The sequence below is a fragment of the Oncorhynchus clarkii genome, chromosome 3, assembly GCF_045791955.1.
Source record: "Oncorhynchus clarkii lewisi isolate Uvic-CL-2024 chromosome 3, UVic_Ocla_1.0, whole genome shotgun sequence".
In the NCBI taxonomy this organism is placed as follows: domain Eukaryota; kingdom Metazoa; phylum Chordata; class Actinopteri; order Salmoniformes; family Salmonidae; genus Oncorhynchus; species Oncorhynchus clarkii.
The window spans coordinates 59,023,273-59,041,086 of NC_092149.1; the positions used below are offsets into that span (position 1 = coordinate 59,023,273).

The 17,814-nt window shown below is 43.6% G+C and overlaps 1 protein-coding gene across 3 annotated transcripts in view; it reads left to right on the top strand.

The window, feature by feature from the left end:
- LOC139399914 (transmembrane protein 163a) overlaps nt 1-17,814 on the top strand; it is a 96,422-nt gene that overhangs the window by 59,909 nt on the left and 18,699 nt on the right. For all 3 annotated transcript variants that reach the window (XM_071145043.1, XM_071145051.1, XM_071145058.1), the window contains exons 3-5: nt 14,943-14,986; nt 15,679-15,770; nt 16,672-16,768. In XM_071145043.1, coding sequence (XP_071001144.1) covers nt 14,943-14,986; nt 15,679-15,770; nt 16,672-16,768 — 233 coding nt within the window. The remainder of the gene's footprint in view (nt 1-14,942; nt 14,987-15,678; nt 15,771-16,671; nt 16,769-17,814) is intronic.

Sequence of the window (17,814 nt, forward strand, 5' to 3'; positions counted from 1 at the left end):
AATTACAGGCCTCTCTCATCTTTTTAAGTGGGAGAACTTGCACAATTGGTGGCTGACTAAATACTTTTTTGCCCCACTGTATATACATAGACCTAAGGCATACAATGTATTAGCAAAGCCTATGTGTATGTTATGTTGGCCATGACATGCTGTGGCTGTGGATTTTGAGTGTCTTATTTTTTTTTTTACCCCCTTTAGACCGCTGCGCCACTCGAGAGGCCCAAGGTTTTTGAGTGTCTTATTGCCTAATTGTCCACATATTTCATTATAGTGATTGTGTTCCCCATACTCTATATAATATATTTGTTTATAGATATGTGTTGTGTATTGGATGTATTGATGCAGGGCTCACCCCCTGCTAAAATAAAGGTTGAATAAAAATAAGTAAAAGTAAATGTGAGATCTAACTGAATAAAAAAAAATCCTCAATAGTGGTATAGACTCAGAAGACCTCTGGGAGCCATCCCCAAAGAGACCACATTCAAGTCCTCCATCCCCCACTCATTCAAACTTAGGAACTGGTTCCTCCAGTCTGACCTCTGCTGCTGTCTCTGGCTCCACACCCACCCCCGCCTGGCCAAAATACGTAACTGCAGACCTGAATGTGCCTCAGGGCAAAAAGAGCACAGCAGGGAGGCGTCGTTGTACAGTTCTCTGTGCCACAAGAAATCTCCCATCACCTGCACTATCTGTGCTGTTACCCTCTGCTTCACAGCAGACTGCTATGGGACTTGGCATCAGCAGCACAATCTTGTGTTGAGGACTGTGGGTGTTCTAAATCCTGTAATTGCAATAGTGTGTAAATGTGTGGTTTCGTCACGTCTCCTCTTAGGACCTTTTATGTAGGGAAACTAATGATCCATCATGTATGACATTTCTGGGAGTATGTAAACGTATATGTTTTATTACCATAGCATTTTTGTATGTTTTCTGTAGTTATGTACTTGAAAATGTGTCAATTGACCAATTTGGTCATTTGGGTACATTTTGGCAAACTCGTCGAGGGACACTTGGGAGACTTCATACTAAATATTATGTATCTCCCTCATTCTCGAATGTATCAGTATGAAGCTGTGCACACACACTCTGGCCTTATTGTGGAAAACATCTACAGTGCCTTGCGAAAGTATTCGGCCCCCTTGAACTTTGCGACCTTTTGCCACATTTCAGGCTTCAAACATAAAGATATAAAACTGTATTTTTTTGTGAAGAATCAACAACAAGTGGGACACAATCATGAAGTGGAACGACATTTATTGGATATTTCAAACTTTTTTAACAAATCAAAAACTGAAAAATTGGGCGTGCAAAATTATTCAGCCCCCTTAAGTTAATACTTTGTAGCGCCACCTTTTGCTGCGATTACAGCTGTAAGTCGCTTGGGGTATGTCTCTATCAGTTTTGCACATCGAGAGACTGACATTTTTTCCCATTCCTCCTTGCAAAACAGCTCGAGCTCAGTGAGGTTGGATGGAGAGCATTTGTGAACAGCAGTTTTCAGTTCTTTCCACAGATTCTCGATTGGATTCAGGTCTGGACTTTGACTTGGCCATTCTAACACCTGGATATGTTTATTTTTGAACCATTCCATTGTAGATTTTGCTTTATGTTTTGGATCATTGTCTTGTTGGAAGACAAATCTCCGTCCCAGTCTCAGGTCTTTTGCAGACTCCATCAGGTTTTCTTCCAGAATGGTCCTGTATTTGGCTCCATCCATCTTCCCATCAATTTTCACCATCTTCCCTGTCCCTGCTGAAGAAAAGCAGGCCCAAACCATGATGCTGCCACCACCATGTTTGACAGTGGGGATGGTGTGTTCAGGGTGATGAGCTGTTTTTCTTGCATTGTTGCCAAAAAGTTCAATTTTGGTTTCATCTGACCAGAGCACCTTCTTCCACATGTTTGGTGTGTCTCCCAGGTGGCTTGTGGCAAACTTTAAACAACACTTTTTATGGATATCTTTAAGAAATGGCTTTCTTCTTGCCACTCTTCCATAAAGGCCAGATTTGTGCAATATACGACTGATTGTTGTCCTATGGACAGAGTCTCCCACCTCAGCTGTAGATCTCTGCAGTTCATCCAGAGTGATCATGGGCCTCTTGGCTGCATCTCTGATCAGTCTTCTCCTTGTATGAGCTGAAAGTTTAGAGGGACGGCCAGGTCTTGGTAGATTTGCAGTGGTCTGATACTCCTTCCATTTCAATATTATCGCTTGCACAGTGCTCCTTGGGATGTTTAAAGCTTGGGAAATCTTTTTGTATCCAAATCCGGCTTTAAACTTCTTCACAACAGTATCTCGGAACTGCCTGGTGTGTTCCTTGTTCTTCATGATGCTCTCTGCGCTTTTAACGGACCTCTGAGACTATCACAGTGCAGGTGCATTTATACGGAGACTTGATTACACACAGATGGATTGTATTTATCATCATTAGTCATTTAGGTCAACATTGGATCATTCAGAGATCCTCACTGATCTTCTGGAGAGAGTTTGCTGCACTGAAAGTAAAGGGGCTGAATAATTTTGCATGCCCAATTTTTCAGTTTTTGATTTGTTAAAAACGTTTGAAATATCCAATAAATGTCGTTCCACTTCATGATTGTGTCCCACTTCTTGTTGATTCTTCACAAAAAAATACAGTTTTATATCTTTATGTTTGAAGCCTGAAATGTGGCAAAAGGTCGCAAAGTTCAAGGGGGCCGAATACTTTCGCAAGGCACTGTAATGTGTGCTATGGATTCTGTCTCTGTGTAGAATTGTGACAACCAGTCAGTATTTTCACAATTGTGTGAGGCTTATAGGTCTGGTGGATGACTGTTTATGGCCCCAGCAGATTGGCCCTTGACCTTTTTCATGACCTATTTCCCCCATCAACAGACCAGCCTGCCCAGAGAGTAACCTGAGCAGGGCTGTCCAGTGCTGTCCACAGAGTTACGTGGCCTTCTGCCCCATTAGAGACAAGTCTAACCATGTTAAGCCACAGTGTTTAACTCATTACATATATTAACCCATCACTATGGCCAGACTCCCACCACCCAGCACTTCTTTGATTAGAGGGGAAAGTCTGGGAGTTCCAACGATGGCCGCCATTCTATTATCGATTAATCAATCAATCCTCATACAGTTTAGAATCATACCTCCTAATACAGTTTACTTTTCTCACCCTTAGACATGTGTCTCTCTTTTCAATAAATGACACACCTCAATATATCAAATACAGTTGATTTAGCTATGTATGTTACGTCAATATTCCCTCAAAACGCTGGTTGTGGGGTAACAGAGACATGTTGGCGGCCATTTTAGGCTACACCTTAGAACGAGGCCCTGATGCACGTCAGTAGAGAAACACTGCTGGGTTAGCTGCTATGGAAACACAATGACTGACCACTTTAATGTATTCCCAACGCTGCTTCTTGCCACTAAAAGCCAGAGCAGCAGCCCCTCAGTCTAAAAATAAAAGGATGATGTAGACCAGCGAGTTTGGACCAGTCCAGCTTTCCTCTGCTTCTCAACCAACCCAGACACAGCCCTTCTCAGGAGAGGCTCAGCACTGTCTGCTCCTGGGGCTGGAACAACACTGGCATGCTGAAAAAGGTCTATTGACCTGAAACATTGTTTCTACTGAGAGATCCATTACATTGTCTGGGGACTATTCAGGATTACCAATAGTTATCTTCTTTTTAAAATCGAAAATGTCTGCCAATATCTGCTAATCTTTGGAGTGAACTATCACTTTAGAACCTTGGTTTGATCAGTACACAGTCACTTTGGGAATTTGCTTCTGGGCTCCCGAGTGGCGCAGCGGTCTAAGGCACTGCATCTTAGTGCTAGAGATGTCACTACAGACCCTGGTTCAATTCCAGGCTGTATCACAACTGGCTGTGATTGGGAGTCCCATAGGGCGGCGCCCAATTGGCCCAGTGTCGTTAGGGTTTGGCCGGGGTAGGCCATCATTGTAAATAAGAATTGGTTTTTAACTGACTTGCCTAGAAGGTTAAATAAAGGTTAAATAAAACATTTTAAAACCATGGACCAGTCAATCTGACTGTATCCTGTCAAAAAGATTATGTTCTTCAGCAAATCAATGACACTCCTCTTCCCCCACCCTTCCTATCCCCAACGGGTTGGACTGACTGCTCATATCTCCCTAATCGCCCTAAGGAAAGAAATTGTAAGCAGCTTTCTGCTATTCAGCACTGTATGTATCTGACACAGCCGTTGATTCCTACTCACACACAGACCCAGTCAAATCAACCCAGATCAGGTGTGCACAGCCCTGGTCATCAGGCCATTGGAGGGAGAGAGAGAGAGAGAGAGAGAGAGAGAGAGAGAGAGAGAGAGAGAGAGAGAGAGAGAGAGAGAGAGAGAGAGAGAGAGAGAGAGAGAGAGAGAGAGAGAGAGAGAGAGAGAGAGAGAGAGAGAGAGAGAGAACAGCACACACTGGGCTCTCTGTGAGATGTTCCACAACCTACATGTGTTGTTATATAAATAATTAACTCACTAGAAAGTCTCTGTGTGAAGGGGAGTCCTACTGCAGAGAGCTGGCAGACAGTAACTGTCTAAACTTCTTCAAGGGCCGCTGCCCTCCATGTAACTGCCAGCGGCAGTCAGCCAGCCGGTAACCAGGCGCTGCTATTGACCCTCCAGTGGGTGAGGGAAAGAGAAGCGTCAAACCCAGCAGAAGGTGAAAGATGACTGAGACCAGAACCGTGGCACTGCTGACAGTCATCCATTTGAAACTGAAAAACCCTGTAAGAAAGAGGCTTAGAGTGATACTGGTTACAAACAGATCTTTCTCCATCAGATTCATTACCTAATTAAATAAACAGCCTATTGCCAGTTAGCTAGTAGCCCTAATGCATCTGAAGCTGAGCTGAGAGGGAAATTGGTGTTAGTTTCTGTTTGCATTTGTGTATGTGTGTGTGCGTTTGTGTGTGTGTGTGTGACTGTGTTTGTGTGTGTGTGTGTTTGTTTGTGTGGCTGCAAAGGGAGGGTTAGGATGGAGCAGGTGCAGTGTGGAGGACTACTGCTGGCCCTGGTGTGTAATCAGAGCCTAGATGAATCATGTTGTTCATGAAAAAGGAGTTCAGGTGAATCCACAGCCAGTTCCAGTTAGTTAGCCTGGTCTCAAGAGGCACTGTGGAACCATGGAACCTTCACGGAGCTGGGAGTAGACAACATTAGGCTGCTGTAGTGACCTCAATAGATCAACCCAGATTAGACATGCCAAGGTAGCACTGGATACAAAGTGTACCTTTTCATATCAGCCACAACAAGGCAGGCACCAGGCAGCTGCCAGACTCTGCACTCAATGGCCTCAACATAGGAACCAAACAGATATAGCCTGTTCTCACACTGTCTAGTCTTCAGAGGTGTACATCACTCATGCTTTTCTCTATTTATCTCCATAATGTTTAATTACTCTACAGTTATCCAGGATAATGAATCATAAGCTGTTTAAGATCAGGCTGTGGCAGTGTCAATTATTGCTACTGGCGAATAAGAGTCCTTAAGGATTTGAAAGCTGATAATGAATTGATTTATTAAACACTAATGTTTATTGTAAACATTAGTAAACACTAATGTTGTTTGGCCTCTAATGTGTTGGTGGGTAAGTTGAGTTAGCCCCAAGAGAAATGTGTTTTGTGTGTGTGTGTCTCTGTGTGTCTCTGTGTGTGTGTGTGTGTGTGTGTGTGTGTGTGTGTGTGTGTGTGTGTGTGTGTCCACGTGAAATTACTCTAAATTACACCATAGACTTTCTATGGCTCTGTAAGCCTCTACAAATCACTTTAACAAACCGTCCAGTTTTTCAAGATTTGTATAAAATAGGACCTAATTATTTACAGTGCGAGTAAAATAGTTTTCCTTGATCATATGGGCGTACCTCAACAACAGAATATTGTGGGTATACAAAATATGAATGAAAATATTCAGGAGAGTAGACTGCTGATTGGCCAGCTCCTCCTCTATGAGGAAATAACAAGAATGTTCTGTTGGAGATCAAAGTTTGAGGTGGGGTGTTTGAAGTGTTTTTTTCTCTCCAATTAATGCTTTGGGCCCAAATACACTAGACGACCAAAAGTATGTGGACACCTGCTCGACAAAGCACTCATTCCAAAATCATGGGCATTAATATAGAGTTGGTCCTCCCTTTGCTGCTATAACAGCCTCCACTCTTCTGGGAAGCCTTTCCATAAGATGTTGGAACATTACTGCGGAGACTTGCTTCCATTCAGCCACAATAGCATTAGTCAGGTTGGGCACTGATGTTAGGCGACTAGGCCTGGCTCGCAGTTGGTGTTCCAATTCATCCTAAAGGTGTACGATGGGGTTGAGGTCAGGGCTCTGTGCAAGCCAGTCAAGTTCTTCCACACCGATCTCGACAGACCATTTCTGTATGGACTTCACTTTGTGCACGGGGTATTGTCATGCTGAAAAAGAAAAAGGGCCTTCCCCATACTTTTTCCACAAAATTGGAAGCACAGAATTGTCTAGAATGTCATTGTATGCTGTAGCGTTAATATTTCCCTTCACTGGAACTAAGGGACCTAGCCCAAACCATTAAAAACAGCCCCAGACCATTATTCTTCCACCATTAAACTTTACAGTTGGCAGTATGCATTGGAGACAGGTAGCGTTCTCCTGGCATCTGCCAAACCCAGATGCTCGGACATGGAAAGCCATTGCATGAAGCTCCCGATGAACAGTTCTTGTGCTGACGTTGCTTCATTTTAATATGGTGAAAGTATTCCTTTAAATATGAATATACACTACCGGTCAAAAGTTTTAGAACACCTACTCATTCAAGGGTTTTTCTTTATTTTTACTATTTTCTATATTGTAGAATAATAGTGAAGACATCAACACTTTGAAATAACACATGGAATTATGTAGTAACCAAAAAACTGTTAAGCAAATCTAAATATATTTTATATTTGAGATTCTTCAAGTAGCCTCCCTATGCCACCTGGAATGCATTTCAATTAACAGGTGTGCCTTCTTAAAAGTTAATTCATGGAATTTCTTTCCTTCTTAATGTGTTTGAGCCAATCAGTTGTGTTGTGACAAAGTGTGTGTGTGTGTGTGTGTGTGTGGGGGGGGGGGGGGGGGGTATTTGGTAAAAGACCAAGTCCATATTATGGCAAGAGCAGCTCAAATGAGCAAAGAGAAATGACAGTCCATCATTACTTTAAGACATGAAGGTCAGTCAATCAGGAACATTTCAAGAACTTCAAGTGCAGTCAAGTGCAGTTTATTCAAGTGTAGTCGCAAAAACCATCAAGCACTATGATGAAACTGGCTCTCATGAGGACTGCCACAGGAATGGAAGACCCAGAGTTCCCTCTGCTACAGAGGATAAGTTCATTAGAGTTACCAGTCTCAGAACTTGCTGTCCAATAAATGCTTCATAGAGTTCAAGTAACAGACACATCTCAACATCAATTGTTCAGAGGAGACTATGTGAATCAGGCCTTCATGGTCAAATTTCTTGAAGGAATTCCCACATATGCTGAGCACTTGTTGATTGCTTTTCCTTCACTCTGTGGTCCAACTCATCCCAAACCATCTCAATTGGGTTGAGGTCTGGTGATTGTTGAGGCCAGGTCATCTGATGCAGCACTTCATCACTCTCCTTCTTGGTCAAATAGCCCTTACACACCCTGGAGGTGTGTTCTAGGTCATTGTCCTGTTGAAAAACAAATTATAGTCCCACGAAGCGCAAACCAGATGGGATGGTGTGGTAGCCATGCTGTGGTAGCCATGCTGGTTAAGTGTGCCTTGAATTCTAAATAAATCACTGGCAGTCTCACCAGCAAAGCACCCCCACACCATCACACCTCCTCCTCAGTGCTTCATGGTGGGAACCACACATGCAGAGATCATCCGTTCACCTACTCTGCGTCTCATAAACCAAAAATCTCAAATTTGGATTTATCATGTTCACTGCTCGCGTTTCTTGGCCCAAGCAAGTCTCTTCTTCTTATTGGTGTCCTTTAGTAGTGGTTTCTTTGCAGAACTTCGACCACAAAGGCCTGATTCATACAGTCTCCTCTGAACAGTTGATGTTGAGATATGTCTTTGCTATCTGAGGTGCAGTTAATTGCCGATTTCTGAGGCTGGTAACTCTAACAGATTTATCCTCTGTAGCAGAGGTAACTCTGGGTCTTACTTTCCAGTTTCTTCATAGCGCTTGATGGTTTTTGCAACTGCACTTGAAGAAACTTTGAAAGTTCTTGAACTTTTCCGCATTGACTGACCTTCATGTGTTAAAGTAATGATGGACTGTCATTTCTCTTTGCTTATTTGAGCTGTTCTTGCCATAATATGGACTTGGTCTTTTACCATCTAAGGCTATATTCTGTATACCACCCTTACCTAATCACAACACAACTGATTGGGTCAAACACATTAAGAAGGAAAGAAATTCCACAAATTGACTTTTAACAAGTCACACCTGTTAATTGAAATGCATTCCAGGTGACTACCTCCTGAAGCTGGTTGAGAGAAGGCCACAAGTATGCAAAGCTGTCATCAAGGCAAAGTGTGGTTACTTTGACACATTTTTTAAACACTTTTTTGGTTACTACATGATTCCATATGTGTTATTTCATAGTTTTGATGTCTTCTACAATGTAGCAAATAGTAAAAAATAAAGAAAAACCCTTGAATGAGTAGGTGTTTCCAAACTTTTGACTGGTATTGTATAGATATTGTTTAAGGAAACATTGCACATCTAATAGTCAAATCATAGCAGGCTATTTTGCGACATTTCTGGTGTTTTGTGGTGGACAATTGGTGGGTCGAGCACAACATGTTAAAACCAGTCTGAGAAAACACACATACATTATTTATCTCCATTATATTTGTCCTGAATTCTCCCAATTAAGCTGTTCCTCTGTTGGCTTCTCGCTGCGCCCTCCCACGGCTCAACGTAAATCAGATCAGTCGGATTCTGTAGAGTGGCCTCAGTTCTTCACCAGCAAATCATCAGTAGTGCAAATATGCTTTTCAAAGGTGTATAATTGTAATTTGCCAGCTTACTCCATGGATTTGCAATAAGATAAAACAAAGCAGTTATTTTCAGTTAGCCAAAACTAAATCTAATACTGTAAAATGTACGTAGTATATGCAGTAGACTACAGTTGGCAGATGCAGTCCCACAGGATTTAATATCAACGGCGAGTGTTTTTTAAATGTATTGTCATTTTGGTGCAGTAAGCCTTTGCAGACAGTTAGTGAACAAACATCCTGGTGGACCTTGAAAAGTGATGCCGTTGTTTGGTGCTACTATGCTGTGTTTTCACACTCAGCTGGTGTTTTGTGAGAGAATGTGCTGAGATGTCCTTCAGCAGCTCACAGCACGATGTGTCTCAGAGCTGTGAAGAACATGAATATACTGACACACTGGAGACCGTTTTTCCTCAAAATATAAAATTTGTAACACTTTCCATGTCTATTTTGTTGTTGTGGGTCAATGTTGATGCCACTGAGGACTTTCTCCTGTAATGTGTATTTGTGCCATGCTTTAGTCCAGGCGCCTGCACCCCACTTTTCTTGACACAAACTCTCATCATAACAACAGAAGCCTCAGTGGCAGGCAGGCAGCCGAATCCCAGGTGGCACTTCCCTTACTGAAGGAATCGATCGTTTGCATTGAAATCAATTTGGGAGAGGGCCTGAGAGGTGCTGCAGACAAAGGGGAGGCTGGGGGAGCCAGTGTGGACTGGAGCGAGAGGGAGGGGGAGGAAGGGGGAGAGAGGGATGTGGGTTCCTCCCCTGGCTCTGCAGGGGAGCTGTGGACTGTAGCCGTCCTCTCAGCCAGAGTGGAGCGGCCCAGTGCTGTAGGTCCTGAATTATTAAACACAACATATTGCAGCTGAGCAGCGGGGTAAAGCCATGTCGGATGTGTCTACTTTTCAACTGGGCCGCTGCTCTGAGGCTCTGTGAAGGACATAGGGGGGGTGTTTTGGGAGGAAGCGGAGGACAGAGGGGGGTGATTTGGGAGGAAAGGGAGAGGTCTGAGTGGTCTTGCAGTGGGAGGCTGAAGCCCCGCAGAGGTCTTATTGTATAAGCGCCTGTTAATTAAGAAGAAAAGATCCGGGAGCCAAGGGCTTTGTTTAAACCAGCTGCTGCTGCACCAAGGATTTAGTTATGTTTATCAACATGAGACAATTAGCTAACGGACCAAGATAAAGTACTAAACTATAGCTAACCTCTCTCAACAACACTGTTCTCAACTTCACTCTTACAGTATGTACAGTACATGCAGACACGCACTAGACACACACACACACACACACACACACACACACACACACACACACACACACACACACACACACACACACACACACACACACACACACACACACACACACACACACACACACACACACCCTGCAGTGATCTGCCAGTGATTTCTAGAGCATCCCATTTCCACGAAGGTTTGAAAGTCTGCCTCTGAAGAAGATGATAGTCTGTTTCCCCTTCTTATTATTTCAAAGGACAGGTAACGCACTGAGTTTTCCTGGAATCAGAATTGCACTCACGGTGGTGAAGCTTGTTACATTCTGAGTGGCATAACTCTAATATCCAGTCTCCTTTGAACGTTTTCTCTTAATCACTAAGAGGACTGGCTTCAAATTCCTTGAATTTCCATAGTTAATCAATAGCAACCTATGGACCATTTAAACTAGATTAAAGTGATGTACACTGTATCTCATCAGTGAGATACAGTGTAATAGGACTATACTATAGTAATCAGCCTCAGAGCATCATCATTAGTCTGAGTGATGGAACAACCATGCTAGCTAACAGTCTCTGCATGGCAAAGTGAAGGAATTCATGGAAGCAGTGCTCGTGTTCTCCCGTGTAGTATCACTGGCACAGAGGCTTTTGCCAAGCAGATACTTTTATTTTAATGGTTAACACTGCATCCATCTAATATAAGAGATGCTATATGATTGCAGATGACCCTCCCCAATTCATTTGGATTCTCCCAAGATCATTGACTACACCCATAATCTGGGTCTCGCCCCTAAGAAGAGGGAAGAGGGAACATAATTACATTTCTCGTTAGCCGCAAATGATTCCTGCGAGTCTGTCAGAGCTATTTGTCATAGCAGGGTGAATGATGGGTTTTTTAATGAAGAGGAGTGGAGTTGGGGTTTAAAGGGGCGTGAATCACAGTTCATGGCGAGGTGTGATGCTTGTCCCCTGGGACAAGGCTGACAGCAATGTATTTTGTTCTAGTAGATTATGTATTGATCCTCTGAAGGGATTTAGCCAGAATCTGGGGTTCATTTAAAGTACTAGGACTGGGTTCCAAACCAGAAACACTCTCTAGAAAGCAGAGCACTGTCAATTTTTATTTTATTTTATTTTGTATTTATTGAACCTTTATTTAAGTAGGCAAGTCAGTTAAGAACAAACTCTATTTACAATGAAGGCCTACACCGGCCAAACCCTTACCCGGATGACGCTGGGCCAATTGTGCGCTGCCATATGGGACTCCCAATCACGGCCTGTTGTGATACAGCCTGGAATCGAACCGAGGGTCTGTAGTGACGCCTCTAGCACTGAGATGTGCCTTAGATCCTGTGGATGGGCCACTTGGGAGCCCAACCAGCTCCTAATAGGAGGAGCATGGTTATCTTTCCTCCAAGAAAGAAAGAGGATAGCTACACACTATATTGCTCAGATACAATACATTTGACAGCAAGCTGCCTTTATGAGGGCATCTTTCTACCAAGCTACTTCCTTTCAGCTCTACAGCTCCTCTCCCTGCTTTAATGTCTTGAAGTAAGAGGTGGGGACTGATGTGAGATCAGTTGCTGTAGTGTAGTGTAGCATCTTGCGACCCTGGGCTCAGCAGTGTCACTCCTGCCAACTAAACGACCCCGCTTTGCTTTGGCGTCCACCCAGTCCTTATATAACAGGCTCAGCATTAGGACATTACTGCTGTAGTTAAAACCCTGCCAAGTTCATTAGTATCTCTACCTCAGATCATTTAGGATCTTTGCAGGTGTTTAGGGTCCCAAATCAATTTCTTAGCGAAGGTAGTCATTTCAGTACTAAAATGAGACTCAATATGCAGTAATGTATCTGAAAAAGCTGACTGATTCTTGAGTATGCGCTGTGTGTGTGTGTGTGTGTGTGTGTGCGGTATATCACCAGAGTTCTAGTTATGGCACATTACTGTATGTGTGTCTGACATGTTGAGAAATGAGGTAGAAAAACGAGATGTGTTTAGTTGCCAGTGAGAGCTCCGCTGCTATTTGTCTTACTTATGGAAATACCCTGTCTCACTTTTATGATCAGTGATGAAGATAGAGAGAGAGAGGAGAAGGCTGTCTGTGAGTTAGAGAGGGGACAGTTAATGCTGAGGAGACGGAGAAGAAAGGGACATTAAGGTGAGGAGTCACAGTCCAATTAAACTTAGCCCTGTGAAAATACTGTTGTTACAAGATTCATAGAACAGAACAAAAGAGCAAATGAGATGCAAAACCCTGTATACAGTACATCGTATTCTGTTTTCCACAGAAGATTATATACTGTATTGTGTGTAAGAGTAGTTCATCAGATGTGAATATGTCAATTGTCAAGCCAACAACGGAAGCATCCTATATCTTCAATAACAACATCTTCATCTGTGTCTGTATACTATCTATGTTCTCCCCAGCTAAAGTGCTGCTTGTCAGGCATGTTTGACTCCCTGATAAATGTGTGGTATCAGCCGAGTGCTGAGTGCTCCTCCATGCGCCTCCTTTCATAAATCACAAAGAGATCTTCTTCACCAAAGCTTTGTAGCACTGTAGCACTCTCTTTGTTTTGACACGGAACGGGTACATTTTCAGACACGCCAATCGCCTCTGAAAGCAAAGCTGGGTAAACTAATCACTAGCATTAATACCAACAACAGAGATCTATCTACCTTGTGTTTTCATGAGTCTGTCAAGTGAGACTTCTTTTGCCTTTTATCCAGCTCAAGTTTTTGCTTATACTTCGCAATAAATACTGAGGTATTTTTCTTTGTCTCCTTGGCTGGATAAAAGGCTACACTTATTAGCGTGATTCAATACTTTTTCGCCCCATCACCCAACACTCTAGCCCCATCCCTCCCTCTCCTCCCCTCCCTCACCCGTGGTCATTGCTCTGGAATCTAGACAGTCACATTTCCAGGCTTACCCTGGTCCCTGACCCATTTCACCAGCATGGAAGTGACTCTTGTCTCTGTATCCCTGTTGCCCCTCCTCATTACCCCACACAGTGTGTTCTCTGTGGAAATGAATGCATGGATTAATGATCCCACTTTGTGCTGAAACAAATATACCATTGCTTTTGTTATAGGCTAACTGCTGTGCTGGTCAGTGCCCAGGCTAATGATAAGCATCACTGTAGTGACCTGCTGTATTGCTTGTCTTGTTCTGGGTTCTGTATCTGCACTCACTCTGAATGAGTGCATTTATGTATGTGGCTGCATGGTTCAGTGCCAATAGGAGTGAGTCTGTCTGTTAGTGTGGGTGCTGTGCTTGCAGGGCAGACTAACATTCTGGGCACTATGTAGGGAATAGGGTGCCATTTGGGATGTATCCCTGGTCTGGGAGAAGAGCGTGCGGAGCTTTGGCAGCCCTTGGCAGGCTGTGTTGGCTGGCGTCCTGGTGCCTTGATCCAGCCTCCAGACGGCTTGGGAAGAGAACAACCTAAGGGCTCCCTGTACAGGACTGGATGCTGACAGTACGGCCAGCAGATCCACTCATCCTGCTTCACGCTGTACTGCTGCCGCAGCTAGCAGACCAGCTGTCACCAGGAGTGAGCCTGTTTGTTCCTCTCTCTCACTTGACTGTTGGACTGTCAGACTGTCCTGCAGATCCCTTTTTTGTTTGTGTTATTTGCATCGACCCGGCCTACGGTGTTGACTGAGGGGATAAGAGGAAGTTGGTAGTTCTAATATGGTGCCAGTCTGCCAGAGCATCTTAGCATCACGCGTCATGGGTCTGTCTGTCACCATGGTCCCCTACGCCACAGACCCTTTTTAAGCCTTTTAAGACCTAGACCAGAGAGGTCACACCATAGCCTCCATGGCAGCCATTGATTGGTGGATCAAAGATAGAGAGACTGAGATAAAAGCCCTGTTGAAACTCTCCTCCAGCTCAGCTCGCACTCAGATTGCCCGTCTCCATGGTGATCTGCCTAGCGACAGGGCGCCCCGTGGGACTGTTACCGCCCTGAAAACGAACGCATCACATAGGAAACTTAAAAGCCCCCAGTTTCATAAGGACGGAATGAACAGAAACGGATGGAGAGAATATGGAGAATTTGGGCCAGAATCCGATGAATCAAGCTTGTTATTATAACCATTAAGTGCCTGATGAGTCAAATGCTACAGATGTATAAGATGCTTTGATGGATAATCTTCTGTTCCATTCTCAACTCTAACAATCCAGTATTGAGGAGAAATCAAATGGAACGTGTTAACAGATCTTTATCCTCTATGCCTTTCAAACCTTCCCTGTGTAGGATTATAGCTGTTTAAATCCATACCATTTTTGCTCAGAGATTATTACAGTATAGTGCTAATCTCGGAATAATTCTCCTCAAATTCAAGCTACACTTTAAAAGGTGTGCTGATAAAATGAATGATGTACAAACAGAATAGGTTATCAGTGTTTTGATCTTTGAACCTGAAAAATCCTAAACTATTACATAACAAAAATGATTTATGTGTGTGTGTGTGTGTGTGTGTATGTGTGTGTGTGTGTGTGTGTGTGTGTGTGTGTGTGTGTGTGTGTCCGTGTGTACTTGTGTTTGTCTGTTTTTGAAATAGCAATATTAACTCAGATGTTGCTGTTATCATAACTTTTGCTGTTAGAATCCTTTGTATTTTGTTCCTCAGGCATTCATTTATTCTCTCTCTCTCTCCCTCTCTCTCTCTTCTCTCTAGCTGTTTCGTTCATGAGACACAGCGCATCAGCATTTGGATTTGCAGTGAGTTCCATTTATACTTATTAATTAGTCATAAAGTCATGGTGCTAATTTATTAACTCTGGTGGGGATCAGATGCAAGTTGTCTGCCATTGTTTCCTTGGTAACAGCACATCAGAACACTGTGTGATAACAGAAATATCCCCACAGATACTGTGGGAAGCTCTAGGATGCTATAAAAGAAGCTATCATGTCATGTCAGGTAAACGAGAACAGGTTACTAGAGAGAGTCTGCATATTAGACATGGATGATAATGGATGATAATGAGGAGCTGGATGATGGAGGATAATGAGGAGCTGTTAAGGCCATGTCTATAGAGGGGTCATAATAGTTTTGTAGGTCAAACTGTTCGGACACCCCGGACAATTTTGTGAGAAGACCGATTTTCTGCTTGTCTCATGGTCTGACATACACCGCTCTAGCTCTGTCACTTTTCACCACAGGTGTGGAAGTGCGACATCGGCGGATGGGTTTATTTCAGGCAGACATCTCTATTTTAAATTGACAGATTTTAATGGGGATTTGTATCCTACTGTCCAGTAACCAGCCTAGTCTATTAGTAGAGCATATGGAGTTTAAGTAGGGAGGAATGGGAGGTGGGACTAGAGTTGAGTGTTTTCCTGAATGTACTATATACTTTGTTATTTGATGTATCCTCACTGGAGGCCTAATCGCAGGTTGTCTGTCTTTGCAGTTTGACGCCACGTTGGACGTGCTATCTTCAATTATCGTGCTGTGGCGCTATAGCAATGCCGCAGCTGTCCACTCCGCCCATAGGGAGTACATGTGAGTGAAACGGGCGCAACATTCATATTCATCTCATTGAACATACAAGTTGCATGGTGTTCCCTATTAGAACATTCCATGTACACCACCGTAGCAACAGTTCTCCCTCCTCTAGTAGCCTACTGGGTTATTATCTTCAGAAACCTGCCTTGTACTTTGCCTTTGGCTCGACTCTATATCAGTGTGTCTCATACGTTACATTATTGAGATGTTGAGACATTAAATGTATTTCTAGTCCAGGCAGCCACATGCAGGCACAGTATATCTCTCCCAGTGTACAATGATACAGGACATCTTCCACAGTAATACAGGGGTTCGTCCCAGTTTACATCTTGTTCCTGGTTGACGGCCTTGTTCTGGCATGTCACAGCTACTTCCTCAGCACTGCAGGCGCTACAATGATAAAGGACAATGCCGCCCATCTACCATTCATCTTATGCCCGCCTGCTGTAAAGGGGGATGGAGGTGGAGGGAGGGAGGGATGGATGGAGACATTCTCATTCCTCCTTTGCGGAAGTGTCAAAATGAGAGATAAATGGGGAAGAAATGGCAGAGGAAGCAAACATCTTTCTCTGGCGCCAAAGTACTGAGCTGTGAAGCTGCTGCTGTAACCGTAGCCAGGAACCCAGAGAACAGACGCGTTTCACTTTTTATTTCATTGGAACAGATCTCCTCTGCCTCTCTATGCCTGATTACACCTGTGTTAAAGTAGCATTCACAATCAGTTATGGCTCCCTGGAGAACCAATAATCTACCGGATTTAAGTGTACCACGGTGAGGTGCAGCAAAAAATTTATAAAAATGACCTTAAAAATATGTTTTTGTGAATATTTTTGCTTCCAATTTTACTGGAGGATGACAATGGAAGAAGCCCTAAGACTTGATTTCTGTCTGTCCACAGAGCGTGCGTGGTCCTTGGGGTGGTCTTCATCTTGTCCTCCCTGTGTATTCTAGGAAAAGCAATCCATGACCTGGCCACCAAGCTGCTTCCAGAAGTGGTGAGAGACACCCCTCACATACACAGATGTGCACGCAAGCACACACACACACACACACACACACACACACACACACACACACACACACACACACACACACACACACACACACACACACACACACACACAATCATAGGGCGATACATAACCTGTATTTTCAGAAGCTTTTCTCAAAGTCTTCCCCGTGTTTTATACTGCATGTACTGGCAGGTGGCTTTTTATAGCCCCAGTTTGTGCCTGTGACGTCAACGAATGCCGCCGGTTCCTCTGTCTCTCTCTGTTTCACCTGCCCATGTGATGGAGTGCAAGAGCTGCTGAAGTTAAGGCGAGGAAAAGGAAGCAGTGAAAATAGTGACTAGTTTATGACACTAATCCCGGAATAGTCTCATTTCGCTGTTGCCAGGCAATGCAACCTTTCCTACACCTCTGTAGATTGATGCTGCAGTAAACATCAAAAACATCAACAGGACTAAAGTTACCGAATCAAAACAACTGTTCAGAGATTTCCATTCTAGGTAGACAACTAGATACACTATGCACTGGCAGCTATGAGAGCAGAATTAGCACTTTTTCAGATTTAGCTCTTACAATTTCTTTCTTTATATATTAAGTCCACAATTTGCACATATCCTATGTGTTACTGCAATGTTTGAATGAATGCAAATATACTTCCACTCTTTCTCTATCTCTATTTTCCTTATTTGCTGTATTGGTTTGTAAATTAGTGGTTTCTCTCTCTGATTTGGAGCCGACACCTGTAATCAGTGGAGCAGAAGGACTGATAAGTCTTTTAAGTCTGCTCCATGGCAACGAAGTGCCAACAGCTGCTGTGCGATGTGCCCACTGGTCTGAAAACGACCAATTAGCTGCACATTACCACGTCAGGAAGTACAGACCTACAGCCCAGCCTAGCCTTGATCTCTGTTGTAAGGACAGAGATGGAGAGAGGGAAATGGGTCGAGAGAGAGTGGGTGGATAGGAATAGAGGGAGGGAGAGTGAATTGGGGAATAGAGGAAATCGTGTGCGAAGGGGGGGGGGGGGGGGG